Below are 24,623 nucleotides of genomic sequence, written 5' to 3' on the forward strand. Positions count from 1 at the left end.
TTAGGTAAATGGTGCGATCCGCCACTCTCTCCCCCCGCAATTCCTCCCTTCCTACTCTCTCCTCCTTCTCTCACTCCAATTACTCCACTCGGTGATGTTCCATCATGTAATTTCCATCGGAATCCTTCCCTCCCAAGAGCTCAGATAGTCAGATAGACCATGAGAGGAAGAGGCTGAGGGTGATCAATGTGTCTTACGGTGGAGGCAACACCCTTTCCCCTCCCCTCCCTGGTCTTATTCCTTCCGTACCCTCCTCCGTAGAACAGTAGTAGTAGAAAGTGTTTCCCTCCCTCCCTCCCTTTCTCTGCTCATTTCCAGTCCTTTTTCCATTCCTCCTTCCCATAGCAGTTTCTTTCCCCCCTCCATCTCCCCCTCCCTCTCCCTCTCCCACTCTTCCCTCTCCCCCTCTTCCCTCTACAACTATACTTTGCCTCTAGTCAAACACCGCATCCCCTCAACTTCTCCCATCATCTTGTTCTTTGTCGAGCCCATCAGTATTCCACAGCCATGAAAGACCTCCCGGGAGATGATGACGCGCAGCTCGCAGCCCTGGGCCACAGGGCTGAATTAAATCGGAACTTTTCGATGCTGTACGTTGGCCCGATCGCCCTTTCATCACCGTCTTGCACGTGGCCACTAGATTAATGCCTATCTGTTCAACTTGACTAGATCAATGTTAGGCTTAGCCTTTGCTATCCTGAATGTACGTTTCGCCAGAACCTATCATCATACCTGCATGTGGTTGGCACTACGTCCACCCGTGGCACAGATCGCCGCACGAAAATCCCTTGTGACGATTGCATGGATGCTGATGAAACCATTGACGCTCTAGTCATGGACCGCTCTGTCTGCAAGTTTATCGATCAGTCTGCCGTCGGGCGGCTGCGTAAGCGTTGTATGGGGTAAGTCAATCCTTCCTACCTCGACTGTGTTTTCAGTCCCCCAGTCTCGCCTTGAATGAAGCCGCTTGACGGCAGGATAAGGTTGTGGCTTTCGCTTGGTGGTCCCTTACTGGTCAGAGAGAGTTACTCACTGATTGATTGCCCTTCCTTGCAGGATTGGTCACGGCGGGTATCTGTAACCTCTGCATGGCATCCTCTCTGGCAGAGTTCTTGTCAGCGTATCCTACGTGAGTATTGGTCGACTCAATATCCTGGATGGCTACTGACTGAGGTATCAGGGCGGGTGGACAATATCATTGGGTAGCAGGTAAGCTCAATTCACCTGTTTGCTTCGGGTATCCATGAGTTATGACCTCTGTTTATGATACTGATTATTCATTCTGTGCAGTCAGTAAGTACAATATACCCCTTATCTCATGAGCGTCACTAAGTGAACAAAGTTGCTCCGGCAAAATACATGCCTGTACTTTCGTGGATTACAGGATGGGCAAACGTATCTGGCTGGGTGGCTCTGGCTGCCACTGGTGGATCCTTAGGCAGTCAACTGGTCTTGGGTGTGATTTCCTTGATGCATCCGGTAAGATTCCCCTTACATCTGCTTAGATGTCAAAAGTCGACTAACTCCTTCAAGACATATGAGTCGAAAAGATGGCATCAGTTCCTCATCTACATCGCATTCTGCCTTGTTGCATTCCTGATCAATGCCTTCTTGAACTCTATCCTTCCACGGTTGACCAAGGGTGCCTGTATGTGCACAGACTATGGGTAACATGGAAAGGAATCTTGGCAAGGCTAATCTGTTGCAGTTATCTGGTCCCTAACCGGCTTCGCTGTTATTTGCATCACTGTGCTATCATGCTCATCGCCCAACTACAACTCTGGAGAGTAAGGATTTGATTACCGTCGTGTTGTACAACCACTTACTCTGATTCAGATTCGTCTTTGGTGACTTCATCAACGAGACAGGCTGTAAGTGGAGGTTCAACCTGTTCCAATCTGTTATAAGTGCTAATGGAACACAGGGCCCGATGGTCTTGCTTGGCTGCTTGGGGTATGTTGCAATCAAGACTAGGTCATATCTTGTCATTAACCGAGTAACAGCTACTTCAAGGAGGCTTTGGTCTTACTGGATTTGTATGGTTACCCTTACACGCTGCTCGATAAGCATTACTAACTTTCGAGCAGGATGGAGTTGCGCACATGATCGAAGGTATTATCACGAGCATAACACCTCACACGGCACAGGCGCTAAACATCAGCAGAGATCCCGAACCCCTCTGTAGTAGGGCCTAAGATTATGATCGGCTGCGTTGCCATTGGCACTTTCACCGGTACCATCTTCTTGATTGTACTGCTTTTCGTTGCTGGTGACATCAACAACGTCATCAGCTCGGCAGCTACCCCCCTGCTTCAGATCTTCTATGACGCGACGAGGAGCAATGCTGGATCTATCTGTCTTCTGATGTACGCGAGTTCTGCCCCGCCTGGTCACTTCTGATTGATGCTGACGGAAGTTATAGTTTTCCTTTGGTCTGTGTCCTCTTCGCCGCTGTTACCATCACGACGACAAGCAGCCGCATGGTCTATGCATTCGCAAGGTGACCACCATTTGGCCTGATATCAGCTTCTGAATATGAGCTAATGTTCACGGCAGAGACGGCGGTCTCCCAGCTTCGCCTTTCTTCAGCAAAGTTCATCCGAGACTACAACTGCCTCTGAACGCTTTGTACCTGACTAGCTTCTTCTGCGTTGTGTTCGGATGCATCTTCCTCGGTTCTTCCAGGTAAGTGAACAGCGGATCTTGATTATACAGCAAAACCCAGCCGAGGAGCCCACCGCTAATAGATGATTAGTGCATTCAATGCCATTCTTTCTTCTTCTGTGATTCTGCTCGACATTGCATATGCCATTCCCATTGCTGTGAATTGCGCTCGGGGTCGGAAGATGCTGCCTGAAAGACCTTTCGTTCTGCCCAGTATCTTTGGCTGGATTGCCAACATAGTACGTCCAATGAGGCCCGGGATAAAGAAGATGCACAGCACTAACGATATGTCTAGATCTCTTTGTGCTACATCACAATGACCACTGTTCTCTTCGTTTTCCCGCCCGATCGCATTGTGACAGGCAGCAATATGAGTAAGTTCGCTATCAACTATCACCGATCCAGAGTTGCTAACTAGAGCAGACTACTGCATTGTTGTTGTTGGAGTAGTCATGATCTTGTCGGTCTTCCAATGGATTGTTGACGGTCGTAAGAACTTCTCCGGACCGCGAATGGACGTCGATGTGATTTCGGGACAGGTTGCCGCGGGTGGTGAACCTGCTAACTACGCCGTGGAACACGGTATTCCCCATGATAAATGAAATGATTTGTGTATCTTAGAATAAAGCAAGATTTGTCTTCGAGCACAGGTGCCGAAGGACAAATCTGTCATGAGTTTACATCTCTAGAGAGTTGATTTCATAGGAATCTCCTGTATTTGTTGGGAAGCCAGAACAGGACTAGCTTGATGACATAATCCTGCATAACTTGAGGAGCTAAATTGCATAAAAGATGTCATCATTTGCATCATCTCATCAGTTGGCACATGGTTGAGGCATCTCTTCCCCACTCTCCCAACTATTGATCTTGATTTCGATTTCAAACCATCTACTAGGAATCTGATTGTGTACTGCAGCTTGGAACTGTTATGCTTGGAACTCGGCTTGAGATTAGCGCTTCGCTGTGGCGTTGATCTCTCATATTCATACTCAAAAGCATATCGCCTGATCTCAACGTTGAAGACCCACCGGACGCCAACAAAGTGATCCGCTCCCTTGACTTTCACAACTTATCGGCCTCTTTACTACTCATTGTTGTTATTGTAACCCCCACTAAACAATATGGATATGATCTCTTTCCTGCCCTCATTCGGTCGATGGAGACCGTGGGGAGATTCCAAAGTCTTCAATATCTCTCCGGTTGAAGTGCATGAGATCGACACGGCCCAAGAGAAGCCTGCCCGTGCTCTAAAGCATCTACTTAAACTGAACCACGCCAACTACGCTTTCTTGTGGAATGAACGCAAGTTTCACAACCATGCACCTCATGTTTGTCACTGTATAGCCAAGACATTAGTCCGGGATTGTACTGATTGGGACAGATCCTCAGTTCAGCCTTCCTGCAAGGCGCTGACGCAGATGATCTGAACCGTATATACGAAAACGAGTCCAAATCTCTCGATCCCTGGGAAGACTCTCCCGGCGAGATCAGTACATATGACTGGCGGGACTATCTCTCGCGCCGAGAGTAAGTAGCAAGTCAAGTGCTTGGTGAAATGGCCAATCTTGCTGACCATCTGGCCCAGATACCAACGCGCGTTTGTGGACTTCTTCGAGGATGAACTCGTCCGGCATAGCTATGACTGGAAAGAAGTCGCTTTTCAGTACCTTTTTTCAGGCAAAGAACCGATGTTCAGCTCTCTTGTTGCAGATCGTGCGTGGCAGCCTCAAACCCTATCTCTACCTCTCTAATATGGCATAGTTGGACACCCCCTTATTCACCTCGCATATGCTTTCGAGATATCCAGTCGCGAAGTAGCTATGGAGGCACTGGGTATGGCCGCTACCTGCTACGGTAGTATCCATAAATACCTCGACGACCCATCCTACTCTAAGATCGAACCCTCCTACCACACCACTTCTCTATTCGAGGTCCTTGCCAAGGTCCGAGCTGACAAGCAATTCGACAATCTCTTCACTACATCGGGCGAGGAAAACATCGAAGTTCTCTTCCGCAACCACGAAGCGGCCCTCCTCAATCACTGGAACGCATGGACGATCCAAGATCCCGTCACTCAGTTCCGCGATAGCCAGGAAGTAGCCGCGGCCCTGCTGACCGCCACAGTGACCGCCGCCCACCCCAAGTACGACTTCTTTCTCGTCCACACTCTCACGACGAGCCACGCCGTGCGAATCCTCCTCCCTCTCATCCCAGGGAAGTTCCAGATGGCTTTGGTCCGGCAGTGGTGGCTCATGACGCTGAGCGTGTACGTCGCGGGGCTCCGACCGGAGATCGATCTTGACAGAGTCAGGGGATACGAGCTCAAAGGCCGAGATTGGAAATGGACGGCACACAAGGCTGTCAAGGGGCAGTACTCGACGGATGCACACTACGTCAAGGCGATCCGGGCTTTGAGAGAAGCGGCCTATACGTGGGGGGATCCGGAGGAGTTCTACCTTCGGGCGGCTGTTCGATTTGCAGATGAGTTCGATGATTGGGCGTTTTGAGTCCGGAAAAAGGATATGGGTTCTGAGATTATCAAATTTGGTTGCGGTTTTGTTATACGGTAGTTCTGGTTCTGTGGGGGTATGACATGGTTTATTGGCTGGATGCTATTTCGTCACCTGTACCCTAGTCTAGTGTATCAGATTGGCAACTCTTTGTATTTGAGTGACAGCATCTCCAAATTGAGACATCGTGCTTGCGGCATAGGTTCGTCGATCTCTACGGAGTGCTCCGTACATACTCAGTGTCTCAATGTCATGCCTCAGGCACCAGATGAACAGAGGCATCGACCGCCTTTGAACGGCAGAATGCTCCGAACCTCGAGACGAAAACCCCGGATATAAGCGGAGATAAGAGGTAACAGCCCACGAAATCCCGTCCGCGAAACTGTTCAAAAGGCGGTGGCAGAAAGAGCCCACCTGCTGAGCACGGCAGCACCACCTAAAGCGCAGCGCGTCAACAGCTGGGCTCCCAATCACCACCAACTTCACTTATCAACCCTCTAAAAAAAACTTGTGCACAGACAGCATTAAATCATAACGTCACCACCACTATCAATCGCTCTACTAACACAAAAGCATACTAACTATAAGAGATCTCAATACAGCAAAACCGGGGAACCACACCCCCCCCTTCTTTCGGCACAAGAGAAAAGATGCAACCAACACCAGGGACAGCCGAGGACGAGGACCAGAAGAACCCTCTGATCTACCTCCATGCCGAACTCCTCCCGCACATCCGTCACATCACCCTCTATGTCTCTGTTCCTGCTGAGGACAGCGACGCCCATGCCCAATCGCAAGACACCTGTCCTAAATCAGCGAAGGAAACAAAGGGAGGAGATATGCAAATCACACTCTCCGAGTCCCGGCGCGCGGTGTCGGTGTCAGTCCCACCGGCGGTCTCGCCACAACTGCCGGAGAACCGTGGCGATGATGCTTCTCCCGAAACAAGAGCAGCGATGGACGCGGAACCCGAAACGGAAACGATGAAACTCCCCGCGCGCGTCACGGAGGCCGCACGATATGTGCTTCGCGCCCCGCAGTGGCAGCGTACTTCTTCTGAGGGGAGGAGGCGGGAGGCGTCGTTTCGGATGCAGGTTGTTGGGGAGGGTACCGGTGATCAGACAAATGGGACTGGATTGTTGGCGGGGAGGGGCGGGGATGAGGAGCTGGGGGGCGGGTTTGTGCCGTGGAGGGCGCCGGATATGCGGCCGGGGACGCGGGTCAGGTGTCGTCGGTGTGAGAGCGTGGTTCTGGATCAACCTGCGCGATCGGCGGAGGGGTGGGTGTGGAAGGACCTGCCCAGTGGGAATTGGGCGGAGATGATGGATTTTTGGCATTGTCATAAGCCGGATCCTGAGGGTGGTCATGAGCATGGAGATGGTGAGGGTGAGGGCGGGCTTGATGCCGGGGAGCAGCAACAACGGCAGCAGCAGCAGCAGCAGCAGCAGCAGGGTGCGAAAGCAGGTGGGGGAGGTCGATCGGAAGATCCGAATGCAACGGTCAAAGGGTATGGAGCTGCGAATCAGGTCGTGGCTACTGTGGGCACGATCCTGGTGGATGTCGCGGCTTTTCTGGTGGCGGTGAAGGATTGTTGGGGGGTGATGAAGGTAAGGACCTGTTCCTTTTTCTGTGGTCTTTTTGTTTTTTTTCCCGAGATGAAAAGCTTTTGCAAGGCTTGGTGTCTCCCTGAATCAGGGCAACAAGAAGGAGACCTTTCTGGCCTGTTTTCCTCCGTGGTATGGTCTCCGATACAATTGCCCGACATTAATCATGGGCCTTGATCCCTTATTATATTCAAGGTGCAAGAGAAGCAGGAAGGGGGGACAACTAATGGCTGTGCGTGGCTGGTTTTCTTACATGGTGGTGTAGTCATCCTCTTCTTTCCCTCGAGATAGGAGATGGATTTCGCAGCATCATTGTGGCATCGGCTTTGCCTAGGCATTGGTAGCTTCCTCGGAAGGCTTCGTTGTGGGATCAAGGCTGGCGCCCTCGCATAAAGTTCCTTCGTTGTCTTTTGGTCCCGAGTTCAATGGGAGTCGACGTGATCATGGCGAGGTACATTGTTGGTGCGGTGTGATATATGGAATTAGATTAGACTCATAGAACATGCAACTTGACTTCATGCTGGCGTATTGCGAAGCACTACCTTGCTATGCCTCTTCCTTTCCTCTCTACTTGCCATCTTATCATTATCTCCTGCTGATAGCTCGAATAAAAACCTCTTTAGGACCCGGACTCCGATGATATCCGCTGCTGCAATTGTAATACATTACTCGGCCAGGTCGATCCTACAGCCCAAGGCTGGAGACTCTTCAAGACCGCTATCTCCGCAACAAAGACGAAAACTGATACTGGTACCGAGCAAATGGAGTGGGAATCCTACTCCATCGAGGTCATCATCGCCGCCCAACTCCTGGAGCTAGTCGAACGAGAAAGCGCTCGTCGCTTCGTCGTGCACTGCGGACATAGCAGTGGATTGTTGGTACGTTTCTCCCAGTCTCCCAGTCTCCCAGTCTCCCAGTCTCCCAGTCTCCCAGTCTCCCAGTCTCCCAGTCTCCCACAGGAAGTCACCCTTGTTCGCTCGACCATATGCTAAACTCCTCCGGCAAATAAACCAGATCTGGGTCTTCAACCCCGACATGCGGTATTCCAACTCGAGCGCCCACCACAGCATCGCCGCCCAACGAGCGATGAAGGTCTTCTTCCAGCCTCTCCACAATGTGGAGCAGACGCTGCACCCGGAGGTCGGCAAGCCGTCGACCACGCTGGCGTTGGAGGAGGTGCGGCTGCCGGAGGAGACGTATCAGACTTTCGAGGAGGTGCTGCACCGGAGGAATGCGATGCTGCCCGTGTCGGCGAGGGTGTTTAGGGAGTGGAGGGTAGGGATTTTGCATCGGTTGCAGTGATGTTGAGGGTTTATGTCCTTGTTGGAAGGGAGGAAGGTGTGGATTTTGTATATTGTGGATGGCTGCTGAGGTTAGTTAGGGGATGTTACGATCCCGTTCTCATATTTGCTGGTTGCATTTAGATACGATATTGGTGTTTGGTGACTGGTATGGATACAATAGGACCCAGGAAACCTCGTGTACTCTGGGCGTCCTGGCTGATGTCTTGACTGGTTGAGGAGACCTTGAGCAGGCTTTCACTTGGAAGGCTATTCGCAGGCCATAATAGAATTAAGTCTTAAAGATGCACAAGCTACCGGTCGAAGGATACTTTACTTAGTGACAAAGCTGTAGTGGAGCAGTAGTATAAGAAAATCTACTTTGTGTTGTGGAGAAAATCTGGTCGAATAATGTCAAATTTTATATTTCAAAAGGGCACGGCTTCTAGAAATAACATATAACAATCCGCAGGGTAATCTGTTATATTTGCTTTAATAAAGTCAATATCATGTATAATAGAAGAGGAGCACACGCCACCATATTAATCCTATTGTCAGACTGCTAACTTATACATAGTCGATGATTGACCCAAATAGGCTATCAATAACTAGCGGCTGATCGTGTGAATAGTGAATAGCGCAATTGATGCCTCGGGCCGTCCAAGGCTATCCGCTGGAACGATCGGCTTGCCATCCCCCCTGTTTCGAATCTCCCTCACACTCACACACACTCTCTCCGAACTTCTTTTTTCCAATGTCATAGGTTCTGTCTTTCCTGACTTCTTCAAACCCTCCACTGGCCCAGAGACTTAAGGCCAGCTGAGATCTGTCGTCCATCCCCCGATCGCAACGAATGCCGATCCACCTTCGCCGATAGCGATCCTCCGATCTTATCAGCCTCCTAGCTACCCTAGCCATCTGTCCTGTCCTACGTGCCTCGCACCAACGCATGTGTCTTTCCCACGCCTACTGATTCACCCTTGAATCTCGCGCCCTCCCACCATGGGGACATACGCCGATGATGGTAACACGGAGTTCCTGCCCATGAGCCGCTCGAGGACCGCCTCTCAGTCATCCTCCGATTCGGACCTCTCCGTCGACACCCCGTTCCCCGACGAATCCAAATTCACAACCACCCACCTGAACAATCCCTTAAAGTCCAGCTCAGCCGAAGATGCGAGATATCGAGACGTCGAGGAAGGCGAACCGCAGCCCGATGAGCCATTCCTACCCTCGTCGCAAAAGAAATCGGCTGCATCGACCGGACGCCGGACCTCGCGTATAATCTGGGCACTGGTCATACTGTGTGTGGCAGGTTGGCTCTGGGGGTTGGCGCTGTTCGTGGCGCAGAAGCGGTCCGGCGACCTCGCTGTCTCCGAAGCGCTGCAGTCGCATGATTCCAGCCCCTTTTCGGACAGCACGAGTTCCGGAAAGCCTGTCACGCTGGAGCAGGTGCTCAGAGGTCAATGGCAGCCCATGTCGCACGCCATCTCATGGATCGCGGGGCCCGACGGTGAAGACGGCTTGCTGGTGGAGCGAGGAGAAGGCGAGGGCAAAGCCTACCTGCGCGTGGAAGATATCCGCAGCCGCAAGAAGGATGCCCAGAGCCAGGAAAGTCGGGTGCTGATGGAAAAGCCCACGGTGCATGTGGATGAGCGCGATATTTTCCCGGCCATGACATGGCCCAGCCCCGATCTCAAGAAGGTCCTGCTCTTGTCGGACCGTGAGAAGAATTGGAGACATTCGTACACGGGCAACTACTGGATCTTCGACGTCGACACCCAAACGGCGCAGGCGCTGGATCCCAGCGAACCCGATGGACGGGTCCAGCTCGCGGTCTGGTCGCCTGCTTCTGATGCTGTCGTCTTCGCTAGGGGGAACAACCTATATCTGCGGAAGTTGTCGTCAGATAAGGTGGTCCAGATCACGAAGGATGGCGGTGCGGACCTTTTCTACGGTGTGCCTGATTGGGTTTACGAAGAGGAGGTCATCTCCGGCAACAGTGTAACGTGGTGGTCTAGCGGCGGCGAGTACCTCGCTTTCCTTCGCACCAACGAATCCTCCGTGCCTGAATTCCCAGTCCAGTATCACCTCTCGAGACCCTCTGGAAAAGAGCCGCTCCCGGGACTCGAAAATTATCCGGAAGTGAGAGAGATCAAGTATCCCAAGCCCGGCGCCCCCAACCCTGTTGTCAACTTGCAATTTTACGACGTCGAGAAACAACAAGTATTCACAGTTGAAATCCCCGGCGACTTTAGTGATGAGGATCGCATTATCATTGAGGTGGTCTGGGCAGGTGCAGACAAGGTCATTGTGCGCACCACAAACAGAGAGAGTGACGTTCTCAAAGTCTTCCTAGTAGACACCAAATCCCGCAGTGGTAAGCTTGTTCGAACTGAAGACGTTGCAAGCATCGACGGCGGCTGGGTGGAGCCATCCCAGTATACCAGGTTCATTCCCGCTGATCCAAGCAATGGCCGGCCACACGATGGCTACCTCGACACTGTGATTCACAACGGCTACGACCATCTCGCATACTTCGCGCCCCTCGATAACTCCGAGCCAGTCATGCTCACCACAGGTGAATGGGAAGTGGTCGAAGCTCCTGCCGCCGTTGATCCCCACCGAGGCGTCGTCTATTTCATTGCAACAAAAGAAGCTCCCACCCAGCGCCACCTGTATCAAGTGAACTTTGATGGATCCAACCTCAAGGCTCTTACAGATACCTCCAAACCAGGCTACTACGACGTTTCCTTCTCCCAGGGTACCGGATACGCACTGCTCAGTTACAAGGGCCCCTCCATCCCATGGCAGGCAATTGTCAATACCGAGACAGACGAGATCATCCTCGAAGAAACCATCGAGGACAACGCCGGCCTGGCTCGTATGGTCGAGACATACGCCATCCCGACGGAGATCTACCAAAATGTCACCATTGACGGCTTCACGCTCCAGGTCGTCGAACGTCGCCCCCCTCACTTTAACCCGGCCAAGAAATACCCCGTTCTCTTCTATCTCTACGGCGGGCCCGGCTCACAAACAGTCGATCGTAAATTTACCGTCGATTTCCAGGCATACATCGCCTCCAGTCTGGGTTACATAGTCGTCACTGTTGACGGCCGAGGCACGGGCTACATCGGCCGCAAAGCACGATGCATCGTCCGCGGCAACTTAGGCTACTATGAGGCTCACGATCAAATTGCCACTGCCAAGATGTGGGCCCAGAAGACTTATGTTGATGCGACCCGAATGGCAATCTGGGGTTGGAGCTATGGCGGATTCATGACCTTGAAGACCCTCGAGCAAGACGCAGGACAAACATTCCAATACGGAATGGCTGTTGCACCTGTGACCGATTGGAGATTCTACGGTACGTGTCCGAGCCCCAAAGACAAGGTTGACCCTCACATTGACAATGTATCAAATAGATTCTATCTACACTGAACGCTACATGCACACTCCCGAACACAATCCCACGGGATTCGACAATGCCTCTATTTCCGACATGTCTGCGCTCCAGGAAACCGTGCGATTCCTGGTCATGCACGGCTCCTCAGACGACAACGTTCATCTTCAGAATACTCTTGTGTTGGTTGATAAGCTGGACTTGGCTAGTGTTGAGAATTACGATCTGCATGTGTACCCGGATTCGGATCACAACATTGCGTTCCACAATGCGCACACCATGGTCTACGAGCGTAAGTCAACTTCCTTCCTTGCGTCTGCGTACCTCCGGGAGGAGATAATAATTCGTCAATTAGGTCTCTCGAGCTGGCTCATCAATGCATTCAATGACGAGTGGCATCGCATCGATCACCCAGTTCCTGATGAGTCGATGTGGAGTAGGGTCAAGCGCTCGTTGCCCATCTTGGCACATTAGCTAGATTACGAGGCTCTCTGTCGGACTGGCGTTCTTTGGTTCATATGATGAGAATTTTATCAAATCTCGTTTTCTTTCTTTGTATATACGTACCGGAATAAATGGGTTCCCTCCAAGCTTCTTTCGTCCGCCGGCGAGACACCCCCTCTTGTGTGGTCACGATCCTTCCGCCATGCTCACTCTAGCAATCACCCGAGGAGGAAAATTCCCTAGAGAAAGAAAAAGCCCACTTTCGGTTCCGGGCCGTCTGCGCTCTAGCGGGATTACCGCCACGGCAGTCAGTCCGGTCCGGTGCCCACCGAGGCCGGAGTGGGACGAGAGACGGGATCGGAGGAGACAAGTTGACCAGTATCGGCATGCCAAGCATGACAGGTGAGGATCCATCCCCTCTGAGATCCAAGATCCCGCCGGAGGTCACGATAGTTTCGATAGAGTGTTGCCTTCGACTGCTAGGATTGGAGGAGAACGCCCCATGCAAGGGCCACACCACCTGCGTGCCGCGCTGCATACGTCGCTTATCATTGCCGGGTGCGATCTTAGCATCTTTGAGGGGAAACTGGAGGTCATTCGGGTGAGATCTTCTACTAAGTATGGGTACTTCGTGTGTTTCGAGATCTATCCACCCGGATATAACATCCAGTCTATCGTGAATGGCCCGAAGTGAGCAGATGGGGCCCACGCTGACGAGACTGAGATCTGGAGGAAGGGCGACGATGAGTCAGGGTAGTTGCATGAACTTCGTAGAAGGAGAAATGAGAAACTTGGAAGTAGTGAGTTGGAAAGGACTGCCTCAGGCTGCAGACCTCCCTGTCAGGCGCCTTCCCTTACTGAACTAGTCCCCAACCTCAGGAGGTATAGAAAATCCCACGGTATCAACCGTACAACTCCTTTACTGAGCATTCTCACTCACACGCACACACATTCTATCTTCTTCGAACTTGCCACTGGTCTCCCTCAAGGCGCTTGCGTTATATGCTTTTCGATCCTTCACTATCGTACACCGAGAAAAAGAAATACCCTTCCCCATCGCCGCCGACTGCTGTCGAGGGATGGATGCCCGAGAAACACCTTCTCTTTGCTGAGGAGCGCTCAGTCTCCCCTCAGCTGATAGCGCGCGCCTCATCCACCCGCCCCCAACCGGTGTCACGGGCCCATCAATTCCCATTTTCCAATTCAGAAAGTTGAAAACCAGAAGAGACAAGACATGAGAGTTCCCGGAGATCAAGCACGTCGTGATATTTCCCTCCCCCCCCCCCCCCTCCTCGGAAGCGGGTGGCCTCTCTTCTTCTCTCTCTTCTGTTATCCCCGGAAGGTAGAACAAAACGAAAATTCCCGCCAAGAAATGGTATTGAGATCTGAGTGTCAGAAATTGTTCACTGATCTTCGTCCTCATTAGCAGGAAGTTTAATTTTCACAGTTCTCAGGAGGACGCCTCACACTTTGTTCAAATCAGCCGACGGGAGTTCCGCAGATGTGGCAGTTCTTGCCAGGGATGACCCAGACTTCTTTGCCCTGCTTGGCGCAGGTCGGGCAACGCGCTCCTGGCATCTGTTTTGAGGGGAATTGGTGTCAGAGATCATGATGCACGAATCATAATCATAAGGCTTTTCTCGGAAAAACTCACAGTCATTGTGATTGATGTGTTGATAGGTCGAGTTTGCGACAGGCGCGTGACGATGAGAAGATGGTGACTGGAAAAAATATGGTCTCAGGTTTGAGGGCTTAGATGGAAGATACTGAAGGTGAGCTTTCACTGAACAATTGGGTAAGAAAGTGTGCGTGCTTTGCTTGGATAAGTATGTGGTTTGACTGATGAGTATACAGCCCGATGGTAGGTGCCCTGCTGCTCTTTATATACCTCGTTATGGGATGGGCTTATTGGCTTTCTCAAACATCCGTTAGACCAGGAGACACTCTGTGTATCCATCGGGAGATCATCACTCTAGCCCGGACCTGTCGATTGGAGACACGACTAAAATTAAAAATTATGCATCCAAGGTACCAATCTACATGGACCCTGGTGGGCAACAAACATGTCATGTCGGCCGCATTGATTATCCAAGTTACTCGGATCTTCCCGTTCATGTCTTGCATTGCTCGACCCGGCCAATGAGAAAATCATTTCAAAGCGATTTCAGCTGGGAACTTGCGATGCGTGATAGATACATGTTCAGCTATCCCTGATGTGACTAGTGATTATGAGAAGCGCTGGGCAATCAAAAGTTGAAAACAAAAAAGCCAAATCGAAAAATCTCCAGGGAGAGGAAAAAGAAAAGCGCCACCTGTGAAACGCGAAATGGGAACCGTTAATTCATCCAGATAGTGGAAACTCGGTATTCGGTATTCTCCACTCGGACTTGCGACTTGCACTTGTGACTGGTGCGTGACTGGTGCAAATACATTGATATCCCGCTCAACAAATCTATACATAGCTATCAGAACCCAGCGATACTGGGTGTTTGCAATCCAGAATGAGCTTCAGATGCTTGACCGCCTATGACTGACAGTGTATAGGTCACACTTCATCTAATTCGATGTTCGGAGCTAGCGAGTTGAGAGACTTGGCGCCGATTGCGATGAATTGATGGCACAGCTGGGCAGCAGTTTTGTACTGTACTCCAATGGATGTCCGAGTATCACCAACCGTAACTGACGTGCTCAAAGTCCTTCCTGAAACGTCTAATGAACAATCGCTCCTCCGCAACGGCCACACTCACACTGCCCAAATCTGATTGATACTCTCGATGCGCTGCTGAACGGTGAGCGGCAGAAAGCGTCGTGGCTGAAAACCTCATCAAGCTAGGTCAGATTTACCGGGTTTGTCAGGCAAGACATGGGGTTTGCGACACCTGGTCCCACAATGGAGGGCCTGGCTTCGCTAACTGCGCCTAACCCAAGGAATGCCGAGTAGGATGAAGTTCGGTGCTTCACATTGAGCTATCTCTCCTCTGTGCCTGGATAGCGCATTCGACAAGTGATGTTACCAGAGTCAGCTATTATTGCTGTTTGCTTGCTCATTGTCTTTGTCGTCATTCAGCCCCTGCGATTTGTTACTGCAAACCAGAATTAATCGACGGGATCGCGGGTAGATGGGCCAATGATCGAAACGGATCAGCTACATTAGACAACCAGTTTCTTGGGACGAGAGGGAAACCTGGATATTGCTCAGTTCTATACACTATCATGGCAGTAAGAGCGCATAGGGGTGCATCTCCAAAGGCCCGCCCTCCTTTGTTGTTGTTGGCGGTCTCAACGCTCGTCTATCATTTTCTTTGTTTGATGTCCCCACTCGGGCTTTCTCCTATCTCCCTTTATTTATTAACCATTTTTGTTCTTCTATTTCTTCTTTCTTGTTTTGCCTTCTTGGCTACCCAGTCCGATCCTGTTTCCAATTGCGACCGAGAGATATTGGTATGGAGTGAAGGAGCCCGAGAAGACCGATCTTATGCCATCCATGTCTTGCATCCCGCCGACGATGCTTCGCTGGTGGAGCGTTGACAAGTGAAAGTGAACCTTATCGCAGCCGGGGAATCTCGCATTCTCGCACTCCACAGCAGGTTCTGATCGGTCTCTCTCTCTTAAATCTCAGCCATTGGTCTCAAAAAGCTGCGTGACCGGTGCTACGCAGCTCCGGTGTTACTAGTACCACTTATCTGGCGCAGCACCTTCGATTGCAATCGGATACATAAACTGTGGGGCCGTTGAACTTATTCGCTTGCCCCATCGGATGACAGGAGATCGTCGATCGAGGATGTTTGTTGTGCCTTAATCCTGTTTTTTTTTTCTCACCCTTACGCGAACGGCACAGGCAGCTAGACAGTTCACAAAGGGCGCTGGAGATTGAGTCTTTCAAGCAGTCCAGTTGCTTGATTGAATTGGTCGACTCCCGCAACTAGTGCAGAGTTGCCTGTCACACTAAGTCGGCAAACCCCAATTCCAGTCCCCTCAACCCCAAAAGCGGCACTTCTGATATTGGTCAAATCTGACCTGTCACTTTTTGTTTTATGTTGTTCTCTTTCTCTCCGCACACCCCTCTCGGTTTTTTCCCAACTCTCCAGTCAGAGACTGAGAACGGGTTGCTTTTGCTCCCCTTCCCAGAAGGATTGTCCACTCTTGCCTCAATCAATCTTACCCCTCCTAATCTTTCTTGCTCGAGGTCTATCGCTCCTCTTTTTGAGTTCCCTCGTATTTGATCGCGCACGCAAAGTTTCATCATCTACACCCCCCCGTTGACCCCTCCCCCTCTCTCTCCCCCGCGCAAACGGAGGGAAAATGGACTAAGTTTGCTGTGATTTCTCAATCTTCCATCAACCAGCACATCTCGATCACCTCTTCACGATTCAAACACAGTAGTGCGGAAGCAGCGACAACTGCAGCCAATCCGAGGCTGGCATTCCACACCTTGGAGGGGCGCCACACCGCAAGTTTAACCATGAAAGACACTGCATTTAACCTTCCGTACTCGATGCAGAATCTCCCCAAGTGCCCGCAGCTCTGGTCATTCTTCACTCTGTGAATCACGGTTGAGCCCCGGAAGGGGGTTTGGTGGGGAGTTTTCTTTTCTTTTCTTTTTTCTTTCGTTGGCGGCACTTTATGATTGATGGACAGTGTATCTTGCATATGCCTGCAAGCGCTTGACGTTCTCAATATGCATGCCAATTTACATCATCAAGAGCCGTCTACTTGTGTTGTCCCAGATCAGAGAACAGCTCACCTCATCCGTCCCCTTCCTGTGGGGAACGGCTGCCATGCGCATTTACACTGCAGTTGTCACTTCTTTGTTTGGCATCTGACACTTCAGGCATGATCATGTAGGGATTGGTCAAGAGGTGGGATACAGATCACAGTAGAGCCTACCAGCAGCTTGCTCTCCGAGTCATTGCGCTTTCTGGGCATGTCGCACCGCGAGGCACAACTTGTTTGACCCCTACACAAGGAACCTGACTGGATAATCTTCGGCATGTGGCTTGCGCCCAATGGCCAGATGTGCGGTTATAGTACCCTACTTTCTCGGTGTATCTCGGGAGAAAACGCCATCTGGAAGGCTGTATACCTAGCTTATCGTCTATTGGCAGGGGTTGATCACCGCACTATCATCGCTGATGCGCCACCCCGAACAATTCCTTTGTAGCCCCAATGTTACCATGCCTGCAGTCGCTACTAGTGATAGTGATTAGGTATAACCCCGGCCGCAAGCGCATGGTCAGCAAAGCAGCACTGGCGTAGCCCCTGTCACCTTCAACACATCACAGAAAGAGAGTTACCCCCGTTGTGCATCTCCTTCTAGCCGCGTGCATCTTCGATATGCTCATCGGAGACCCTCGACGTGATGCTCTCATGGCCCTTTTCTTTGCCGGGCTGGACAACCTGGCTCACCTGGGAGACGACGACGTGCGATGGCGCGGTCCGGTGTCTCTTCCTCTCCTTCACAAGCTCCTTGGACGCTTGCACCGCGCTCTTGTCCGGATTGGTGAACAAGTAATCTATTTCTTCAAGGGTAAAGTTGGCTGTCTCGGGATAGCAGAAGTAGATCAGCGGGACAAAGGCCAAGTTCGTACACATGAAGATGAGGTAGGCTTTCCACTGCAGGCGATTGATGATGATCGGCGTAATCATGACGACGAAGAAGTTCTTTCATCCAGCACCACCATCAGTATGGATTTCGGGGGCCCGCACCGTGGGTTGCTAATTTGGAGAAAAATGTGACTTACCCAAATCCAGTTGGACGAGATCCCGATAGCCGTGCCCTTCGCGCGCGCATGCAGAGGCAAGATCTCCGGGACATAGCACCATGGGATGCAGTTGACGGAGGCACCGAAGATGAGCATGTAGAGGAAGAAGAAAGCCACCGCCGCGGACGAGGTCGCGTGCTCGTTGGCGTGGCCTTTGAAGCTGAGCAGGACGGACACCATCATCATGCAAATCCCCAGGCCGAATGAGCCCCAAATCATGGGCGCTCGGCGACCGACCCGGTCGACGAAGAAGGTCGGGAATATACTGCCCACCACGAACATGATCTGGACACAGCCTCCCAGGATCATGGAGAGGTTCTTGCTGAGGCCGACGTTGCTGTTCAGCACGGTGGGGATGAAATAGCTGAGGACTTTTGTTAGCCTGGGAAATCTGCGAACTCGAGACCTGGGGATGTGTGGATTAGATCATACACGACGAGATTGATGCCGCCGACTTGGTTCATGAATTGCATCCCGTAGGCAAGAAGACTTGTGACCGGCGGATTAGATGACACATCGGTAATTTTGAAGGAGATCAGACTTACACTCGATGGCCTGTTGAGACCTTGTCATGCTTGAGGATGTTTCTGTAAGGGTTAGCAGGGTGCCGCCCCCGCCCCGAATTGTGTCTACGAGAACATACCTCCACTGGAACTCCCCATGCTGCGTCTCCACAGCAAGGGCTTCCAGAATCTCCGCCTGCTCAGCAAGGATCTTCGGGTCATCTTTCGGACGACCGTAAACATCACTGAGGATTTGCAGTGCTTCGTCGCGACGACCTTCCTTGTAGCAGTATCTCGGAGACTCGGGCAACCCGAACACGAGGATTACCACCACCTTATCCGAGTGTCAGTCTTGCGTCTCGGTCCCTGAATGAGAACAGGATCACTCACAAACGCAAAGAGCATCTGGCATGCAATAGGAAGTCTCCAAGCGACTTGACCGCCGACGAATCCCATACCATAGTCGAAGAAGTAACTGCATGTAGCCTTAGCATGAAGAAAGGATAGCCTGCAATGGCCCCCGGTCAAAGCGACTTGACTTACCTGATGACAATTCCCACACCCACTAAGAGGGGTTCGCTGCAGACAAGCCGTCCGCGCTTGTTGGCCTCACATAGTTCTGCCTGGTACATGGGCACTGTGGATGTCTCGATCCCAGTGCCAATGCCCGTGACAAAGCGACCGATCATCAGATGCGGTACTGAGAAGGCGGAGCATTGCAGAGTAGCTCCAATCTGTCGGGAGGTTAATCGACCATCATCATCTTCATCAGCTCATGAGCGATTCCCGCCCCATGGATGAAGGAGACACTCTGAGACCCGAACGAGAGCCTACTTACTATGACCCAGACCATAGCAAACCACATTGCTCTGCGTCTTCCCAGCCGTTCTGCCAGCATGAAGTTGACGAGACAGCCGGCAAAGCAGCCCAGGTTGTAAATGGAGACAATGATGCCTGTGAGGCTGTCATTGGGATGATTCATGGTGTCGAGGAAGTCATCATTCTCCACGATCCCGGAGAAGACACCCTGATCGTAACCTGGAGGAGAAGATAGGTGAGTTAGAAGTCCGGCTAAGCTGCTGCTGTTGAAACTGACGAGTCTCTTGACTTACCGAAGAGGATGAAGGCCATTCCACAGGCTGCCCAGATGGCGGCTTGCAGGGTGAAGCCTGTCCCAAACATATTGATCTGCACCATTTTGCTCCTGTATTGCTTGCAATTATATGTAAATGTTCACAAGACATCGCGTCTGATCGCGTGTGAGGTGAGTGGCTGAATGCAAGGTATATATGTACTAGCCGCCATGGAAGGGAACACCCAGTGGCGTTTTGCTACCAGCCATTTGGACCAGCATGTTAGGCGATTAACCTAGCAAGAGACCGATACATCCCGCTCTATGGAGAGCAATTAATCTCGTCATCGATGGCTGGTAAGTCGGACGAGAGATGCCGAGAAGACGGAAGTAACATCGATCATCCATGATGATTCGAGCCGAGACAGAAGAGTCGGTCACGGGATGTCCCGATCGGGCAAGGGGAGGCTACGGCAACCGAATGTTACCCCGGAGTGCTGCTTCAACCCCGCAATAGGACTAAACTCATCCCACAACTGCCCATGGGGGATCTGCGCTTTGGCTGACATTCCTGTCCATGTTACCTTGCGAAAGCCCAGTTCTGATGAGAAGAACGGAAACAATTGGTGAATGTCTGAAAATCTGGGGAAAGCGAAAGCCACAAACAGCAGGTTTCCACTTCCATACCCCGCGCTGTCGATCGCACTAGAGCCGAGGTGGCCCTTTCGAGATCGGTTGTCTACCAAGGAACTTGGAAGAGAACGAACCCCTCCCAGGTTGCGTCGCAGTCTGTCTCCAGCTCAGCAGAAGCAGCAGCAGCAGCAGCAGCAGCCTTCTCGTCTCCTGTTACATCCCTTATCGCTTGTCTAGCATGATCTAGATTGGAAAATCGGCTCCGAACCAAGGAAACCAAGGAAAGGATGGACAAGCGACCCATGCCGGTCGACCAAGCCGTTGAGCCCACCCCAAAGCGGCAGCGTCTCGATGATGCTCAGCATAAGCAATCTCAGCCGCCAGAGATAGAGATCGGTCTCGGCCCCTTGATAGCCCACAATCTCACCGATCGTCCATGCAACCTTGACGGCGCCAATCTGCACAGTTCTTCCAATTCGGGTGGTGATTGCGGCTCATTCCAATCGCCGGCGGCTGGCAGCTGGACGCAAGATGGCTTCTCACAAGACCCGGACTTTCTGGCGTCCCAGGAAGAACTGCGATGTTTCCTTTTTTCCCTGGCCAATTCGGCGGTTCCGACCCGGGCATCTAGCCCAGACGCGGCCGGAAGTGGGGACCACCTGGAACAATTGTCCCAACCCCTACCCAAGGACAGTAGGGATTCATGGCATGCTCCATTGTCTGAGGGAAGGCATATACAGTACCTCAAGAATTATGTTACTGAAGTGGCGCCATGGGTATGTCGATCTTCTTTTTGCCCTTTGATCACGCGCACTAGCTTAGCTCAGAGCTGGCCATGCTGATAACGTATTGATCAAATCTGTAGCTGGACATGTTCGACTCACAATGCACCTTCCGTTATCAGATCCCTGCTCTTGCCCAAGAATTCCCGGCTCTTTCTTATGCCATACTTGCTCTCTCAGCAAGGCAGATCGAACGTAAGAATGGCGTTCGGAATTGGTATGATAGTCTTGAACTGTACCAGGAGGCGATTCGGCGGTTGAGTCCACTTCTCCAGGTGCGCGACACGAAGGTTGTCGCAGCTTGCGTGCTTCTTTGCTGCTTGGAGATGATGTCGGCTCGGGCACAAGATTGGCGCCGTCACCTGGAGGGATGCGCCGCGTTATTCAGTGCGTTTGGTATCCACGGCTTCAGCCAGGGAGTTTTACAGGCGGTTTTCTGGTGTTATGCGAGGATGGGTGAGTCTCTCTATCTATTGCGACTGGAGCTCTCCGTGGTAGAGCAGCCATACTCCGCCGAAAGAAAACTTTCTAATGACTTGTGTCAGACCTCTGCGGTGCACTCATTTCTGATGGCACGCAAACTACACTCCTACATCCTTGCAAGTGGTCGCCTCCAGGCTGTCAAGACGAGGATGCATATCGACTTTTCCAGAGTGTCAAATCCCCGGACATGCACGCGAATTACGCAGTCTATCTGTGTATGAAGGCGACACAACTTGTTTCGGATCGCACAAAATTCGTCGAGTTGGGCGAAGACAATGGCTGTACTACCGAAGAGTTCCAGACCCGTTGGCTTCTGCTCTGGAACGGCCTCCAGTGCTGGCTGTCGGAGCGGCCAGACGAGTTGCTTCCAGTTCAAACTGTCAGCCGCAAGCCTTTCCCTCATATCTTGTTTGTCCACTGGGCTGCAATATCATCAAATCAACTTTATCACACTGCATGTATATTGCTGTTGAAAGTGCTGCCGAAGGGTGTACGGCTGCCGCGATCACCGGCCCTCTTTCCGCTATGGCATGCACGCCGAATCTGTGGTATCTCGCTGGCCAATCCACATCAAGGATGTCTGAACAATTCAATCCAGCCATTGTGGATTGCAGGTCAGCTCTTCAGTCACAGATCGGAACACAAAGAGATCATCAATCTGATCCGAGGTATCGAGGCTGAAACTGGCTGGGGAACATGTTGGCGGATCCGCGATTTGGAATCTGCTTGGGGCTGCCGATAACGTTTGCATGATGGAGCACCATGTCTATGATATCTTGCCAGGTACATCACACTACAGGCGAAGCACGTCAGACGCCATCCAGAAACGACCAGTCCTGCTGAAGATCGCTCAGATACTGGCCTATATGCCACCCAGTGATTGAGTAGATTCGCTCAAAGCCCTGCAGAATTGCATTCTGCTGGGATTCGTGTGTCATAGTCCGCGCAGAAACGAGGAAGGAGGCGACCAGACAAGGATCCCAGCAGTCACGGCAGTCATTGTTTAGTGCAATGCCGCAAATTCGCTGAGAATGCCAGAGAGGAGAGAGATATCGAGCCTGTGGGTTGAGGAGCGCGGTGCGTGGCTTGCATTGCAGAAGCAAGAGCGCAGCGGTGTGATAGAGCTGATTGCAGTATGCACCCACTCCATTAGCAAAGACTACTAGAGGAAACCCGCTTCCTGTATTTGAGATATTGTCATCGCCCTCTAGCTCAACCAATGGGCGAAACTCTTGTGGCCGTGAAGCATACCACCGGTCGAGTTCATCGAACGCTTGGAGCCAACTGTCCAGGATCTGATGGCAACCAGGAAAGTTGCGTGGGTTGTGTTGTTCATGGCATACCATCAATGCTTTCCCAAAGAGCCAAAGAAGGACACGTGCATAAAGCGAGACTCTTTCATGAATATCATGGGTACGCGACAGTAGTTCCAGGTTTGGCACAGGGCCGGAGGGAATTGGGATCCGAAGGGCCGTGTCATTCGCGAGCGCTACACTCAAGTCTATCTAGTATTAGCAAAATCATCCTTTGAGGGAACTTAGCACATCGGACAAACCTAGTCTGAGAAACATCCAATAGATAGATGATTCGATGTTCAAGAGCAAAGAATGTTCAAGCAGAGGCTCTAGCAAGCAGAGGTTGTCATTCTGCAAAGTGCTCCAGCCGTGAGAAAGGTCGGACACTAAGAAATGCAACCTCTGTAGAATTGATAAAAGTGCCGTCTCCGTGAGTTCAGAAGCAAGCCCAGACCCAAGGTGTATAGGTCTGAGTAAAGGTCTTCCACGACTGAGTGCATTAGGCTGTTGGTGATTCTGGTGAAGGATAGATGCTTCCGATAGCGTCAGCAACGTCGACAAGATCTGCTTAGAGCGTGTCGCCATTTGAGTGACTATGATCCCAAAAGGATGTTTCAGGTCGCAGATATCTAGCTGTGACATCTCAGGAGTTAGCCACGGAATTGCCTCTGCCTTCACCGACCGATAGCAGCAAATAGGTATATTTACCCAGGGAGCGACAAAATACCGATAATGACGCAAAAGTTCCAACTTCCGCTCCTCATCATCCATGATTGAAGGCGATGAACCCAGCTCAATCATCTGCGACATTCCAACAGCGACAGAGTCCTCGCGCCGTCGTGCCAGAGTGCCAGTGTCTGCTTGGTTGGCTGAAGTGGCCGTCATGATGGGTGAAGAGCCCGCGATCGGCTCCGGTGTCTCGAGGTAGGAGATATCATGAACCAGCGCAAGCTGATCAGTGGCGTTTATACTCGAGCCCAGCGCAAGAAGCCCCTGAACAGCCGACGTATCCCTGTCACTAAAGAAGCCGTGGCCGCTCCCGAGCAATACCTCGTCTTCAATCAAGGGCCCATCTTCATGACGTTGACGGTCATCACCGACGCGATCTGCTGGACCCTCTACCCGTAGAGGACTTGCATCTTCTCCACCCAAGCCGGACTGGACGTCCCCTCCCTCTTGCTTTTCCTTAGCTCGCTCATGACGAGAACCCACCGACCGGGTACCAAAGGAAGAAGAAGAATCCAACTCCAATTCCTCTTCCTCCTCACCAACAGTATTGCCATCTACCCCATTCAAGGCCAGAGGATCCTCTTCAATGAACTAGAAACATGAGTATTAGTAAACACACACGAGTCTTTATTGGAGATTCCCAACAGAAACCAAAACCACATCCCATTCAACAAGAACCGGGATGAAAGAAAGCCCCTCAACCATAAAACGCCCAAGAAACCAAAATCAAAACGCACCCGCAAAGTCTGAAACCGTCTCTTCGTCGACCTCGGAGTCCGGAGTTCTTTCGCAGGCACCGTGTACGTATTCTTCGAGAGAAAAGTGACTTGCATCCCATAGCTGCAAACGAAATTCTTGTCCACGCAGTTCTGGCAGCGGGGTTTGCCTTCATCGCCTGTTTGTGTTTCCCGGAGAGAGACAAAATGTTAGCAGGGAGTCACTGCAAACGTCAAGAAGTTCAGAAATGATTGCATTAAGTTGTTTCCAATTGAGCTTCCATAAGGATGGTGGTAGTAGGTAGGTGCCTAGAAAGAAAAGATAGGAAGAAGTGGGACACAAACTCACACTTGCGCCGTCGCGTGCGACATCGCAAACACCCGGTCCTGCATCTGGTAAATTTAGGCGGCGTGGGTGTCGCTTTGGTTGCTGCTGCTGCTGCTGCTGCTGCTGCTGCATCTGCCATGGAGACGGTTGGTTGGTTGTCAGGAGGGTACACCCTTTTGAGGTGCTGAGAATCTGGATAAATCGCTGGGCAGGAGCTGTGTAGATTTCCACCGATTCGGGTGCAGAATAGGAACAGGGAAGGGACCGTTGGATGGGGAGGAGAGGTAATCAATGAATCCAGTAGGCCTAAGCGCGGGGTAGAAAACAAACCCCCCGACTGCCGGCCGCGGGCGGCGCTTCGAGTTTCCATTTCGAGATTTACCCCAGCTTTTCCAAGTTCGCCCCAGTTCGC

The 24,623-nt window shown here is 51.6% G+C and overlaps 7 protein-coding genes across 7 annotated transcripts; 5 read left to right on the forward strand and 2 right to left on the reverse strand.

Moving 5' to 3' along the window:
- Positions 1 to 18: 18 nt before the first annotated feature.
- Positions 19 to 3,510, forward strand: BO72DRAFT_446915 (GABA permease GabA). The gene is made up of 18 exons (XM_040944409.1): positions 19 to 590; positions 670 to 703; positions 833 to 902; positions 1,057 to 1,129; positions 1,181 to 1,218; positions 1,343 to 1,479; positions 1,534 to 1,648; positions 1,709 to 1,787; positions 1,837 to 1,871; positions 1,925 to 1,953; positions 2,004 to 2,036; positions 2,088 to 2,112; positions 2,165 to 2,366; positions 2,423 to 2,500; positions 2,557 to 2,685; positions 2,756 to 2,903; positions 2,960 to 3,038; positions 3,088 to 3,510. The coding sequence occupies exons 1-18, from the start codon at positions 508 to 510 to the stop codon at positions 3,264 to 3,266; spliced, it is 1,566 nt and encodes a 521-aa protein (XP_040802714.1). The 5' UTR covers positions 19 to 507; the 3' UTR covers positions 3,267 to 3,510.
- BO72DRAFT_446917 (questin oxidase family protein) lies at positions 3,483 to 5,373 on the forward strand. Its single transcript, XM_040944410.1, has 4 exons — positions 3,483 to 3,992; positions 4,046 to 4,191; positions 4,250 to 4,377; positions 4,426 to 5,373. Exons 1-4 carry the CDS (start codon positions 3,786 to 3,788, stop codon positions 5,169 to 5,171), a joined length of 1,227 nt encoding a protein of 408 aa, XP_040802715.1. The 5' UTR covers positions 3,483 to 3,785; the 3' UTR covers positions 5,172 to 5,373.
- A 259-nt stretch (positions 5,374 to 5,632) lies between these two features.
- On the forward strand, positions 5,633 to 8,367 carry BO72DRAFT_485142 (HECT-type E3 ubiquitin transferase). The gene is made up of 5 exons (XM_040947881.1): positions 5,633 to 6,781; positions 6,974 to 7,010; positions 7,123 to 7,229; positions 7,402 to 7,656; positions 7,793 to 8,367. The coding sequence occupies exons 1-5, from the start codon at positions 5,825 to 5,827 to the stop codon at positions 8,078 to 8,080; spliced, it is 1,644 nt and encodes a 547-aa protein (XP_040802716.1). The 5' UTR covers positions 5,633 to 5,824; the 3' UTR covers positions 8,081 to 8,367.
- A 401-nt stretch (positions 8,368 to 8,768) lies between these two features.
- On the forward strand, positions 8,769 to 12,049 carry dapB (dipeptidyl aminopeptidase dapB). The gene is made up of 3 exons (XM_040944411.1): positions 8,769 to 11,428; positions 11,487 to 11,756; positions 11,820 to 12,049. Exons 1-3 carry the CDS (start codon positions 9,061 to 9,063, stop codon positions 11,936 to 11,938), a joined length of 2,757 nt encoding a protein of 918 aa, XP_040802717.1. The 5' UTR covers positions 8,769 to 9,060; the 3' UTR covers positions 11,939 to 12,049.
- A 5,096-nt stretch (positions 12,050 to 17,145) lies between these two features.
- BO72DRAFT_68948 (putative MFS sugar transporter) lies at positions 17,146 to 19,621 on the reverse strand. The gene is made up of 9 exons (XM_040950618.1): positions 19,286 to 19,621; positions 19,012 to 19,211; positions 18,717 to 18,907; positions 18,564 to 18,648; positions 18,314 to 18,507; positions 18,216 to 18,257; positions 18,103 to 18,159; positions 17,650 to 18,034; positions 17,146 to 17,569 (listed from the first exon to the last, which is right to left on the reverse strand). The coding sequence occupies exons 1-9, from the start codon at positions 19,368 to 19,370 to the stop codon at positions 17,222 to 17,224; spliced, it is 1,587 nt and encodes a 528-aa protein (XP_040802718.1). The 5' UTR covers positions 19,371 to 19,621; the 3' UTR covers positions 17,146 to 17,221.
- Positions 19,622 to 20,020: 399 nt separating this feature from the next.
- On the forward strand, positions 20,021 to 21,919 carry BO72DRAFT_69020 (C6 transcription factor). The gene is made up of 3 exons (XM_040950619.1): positions 20,021 to 20,654; positions 20,744 to 21,116; positions 21,206 to 21,919. The coding sequence occupies exons 1-3, from the start codon at positions 20,166 to 20,168 to the stop codon at positions 21,883 to 21,885; spliced, it is 1,542 nt and encodes a 513-aa protein (XP_040802719.1). The 5' UTR covers positions 20,021 to 20,165; the 3' UTR covers positions 21,886 to 21,919.
- A 7-nt stretch (positions 21,920 to 21,926) lies between these two features.
- BO72DRAFT_476582 (uncharacterized protein) lies at positions 21,927 to 24,350 on the reverse strand (the record flags this gene model as incomplete). Its single annotated transcript, XM_040947392.1, has 5 exons — positions 21,927 to 22,644; positions 22,699 to 23,071; positions 23,147 to 23,758; positions 23,905 to 24,021; positions 24,339 to 24,350. 5 exons carry the CDS (start codon positions 24,348 to 24,350, stop codon positions 21,953 to 21,955), a joined length of 1,806 nt encoding a protein of 601 aa, XP_040802720.1. The 3' UTR covers positions 21,927 to 21,952.
- Between the last annotated feature and the right edge of the window lie 273 nt (positions 24,351 to 24,623).

Source organism: Aspergillus fijiensis, assembly GCF_003184825.1.
Source record: "Aspergillus fijiensis CBS 313.89 unplaced genomic scaffold BO72scaffold_16, whole genome shotgun sequence".
Lineage (NCBI taxonomy): Eukaryota > Fungi > Ascomycota > Eurotiomycetes > Eurotiales > Aspergillaceae > Aspergillus > Aspergillus fijiensis.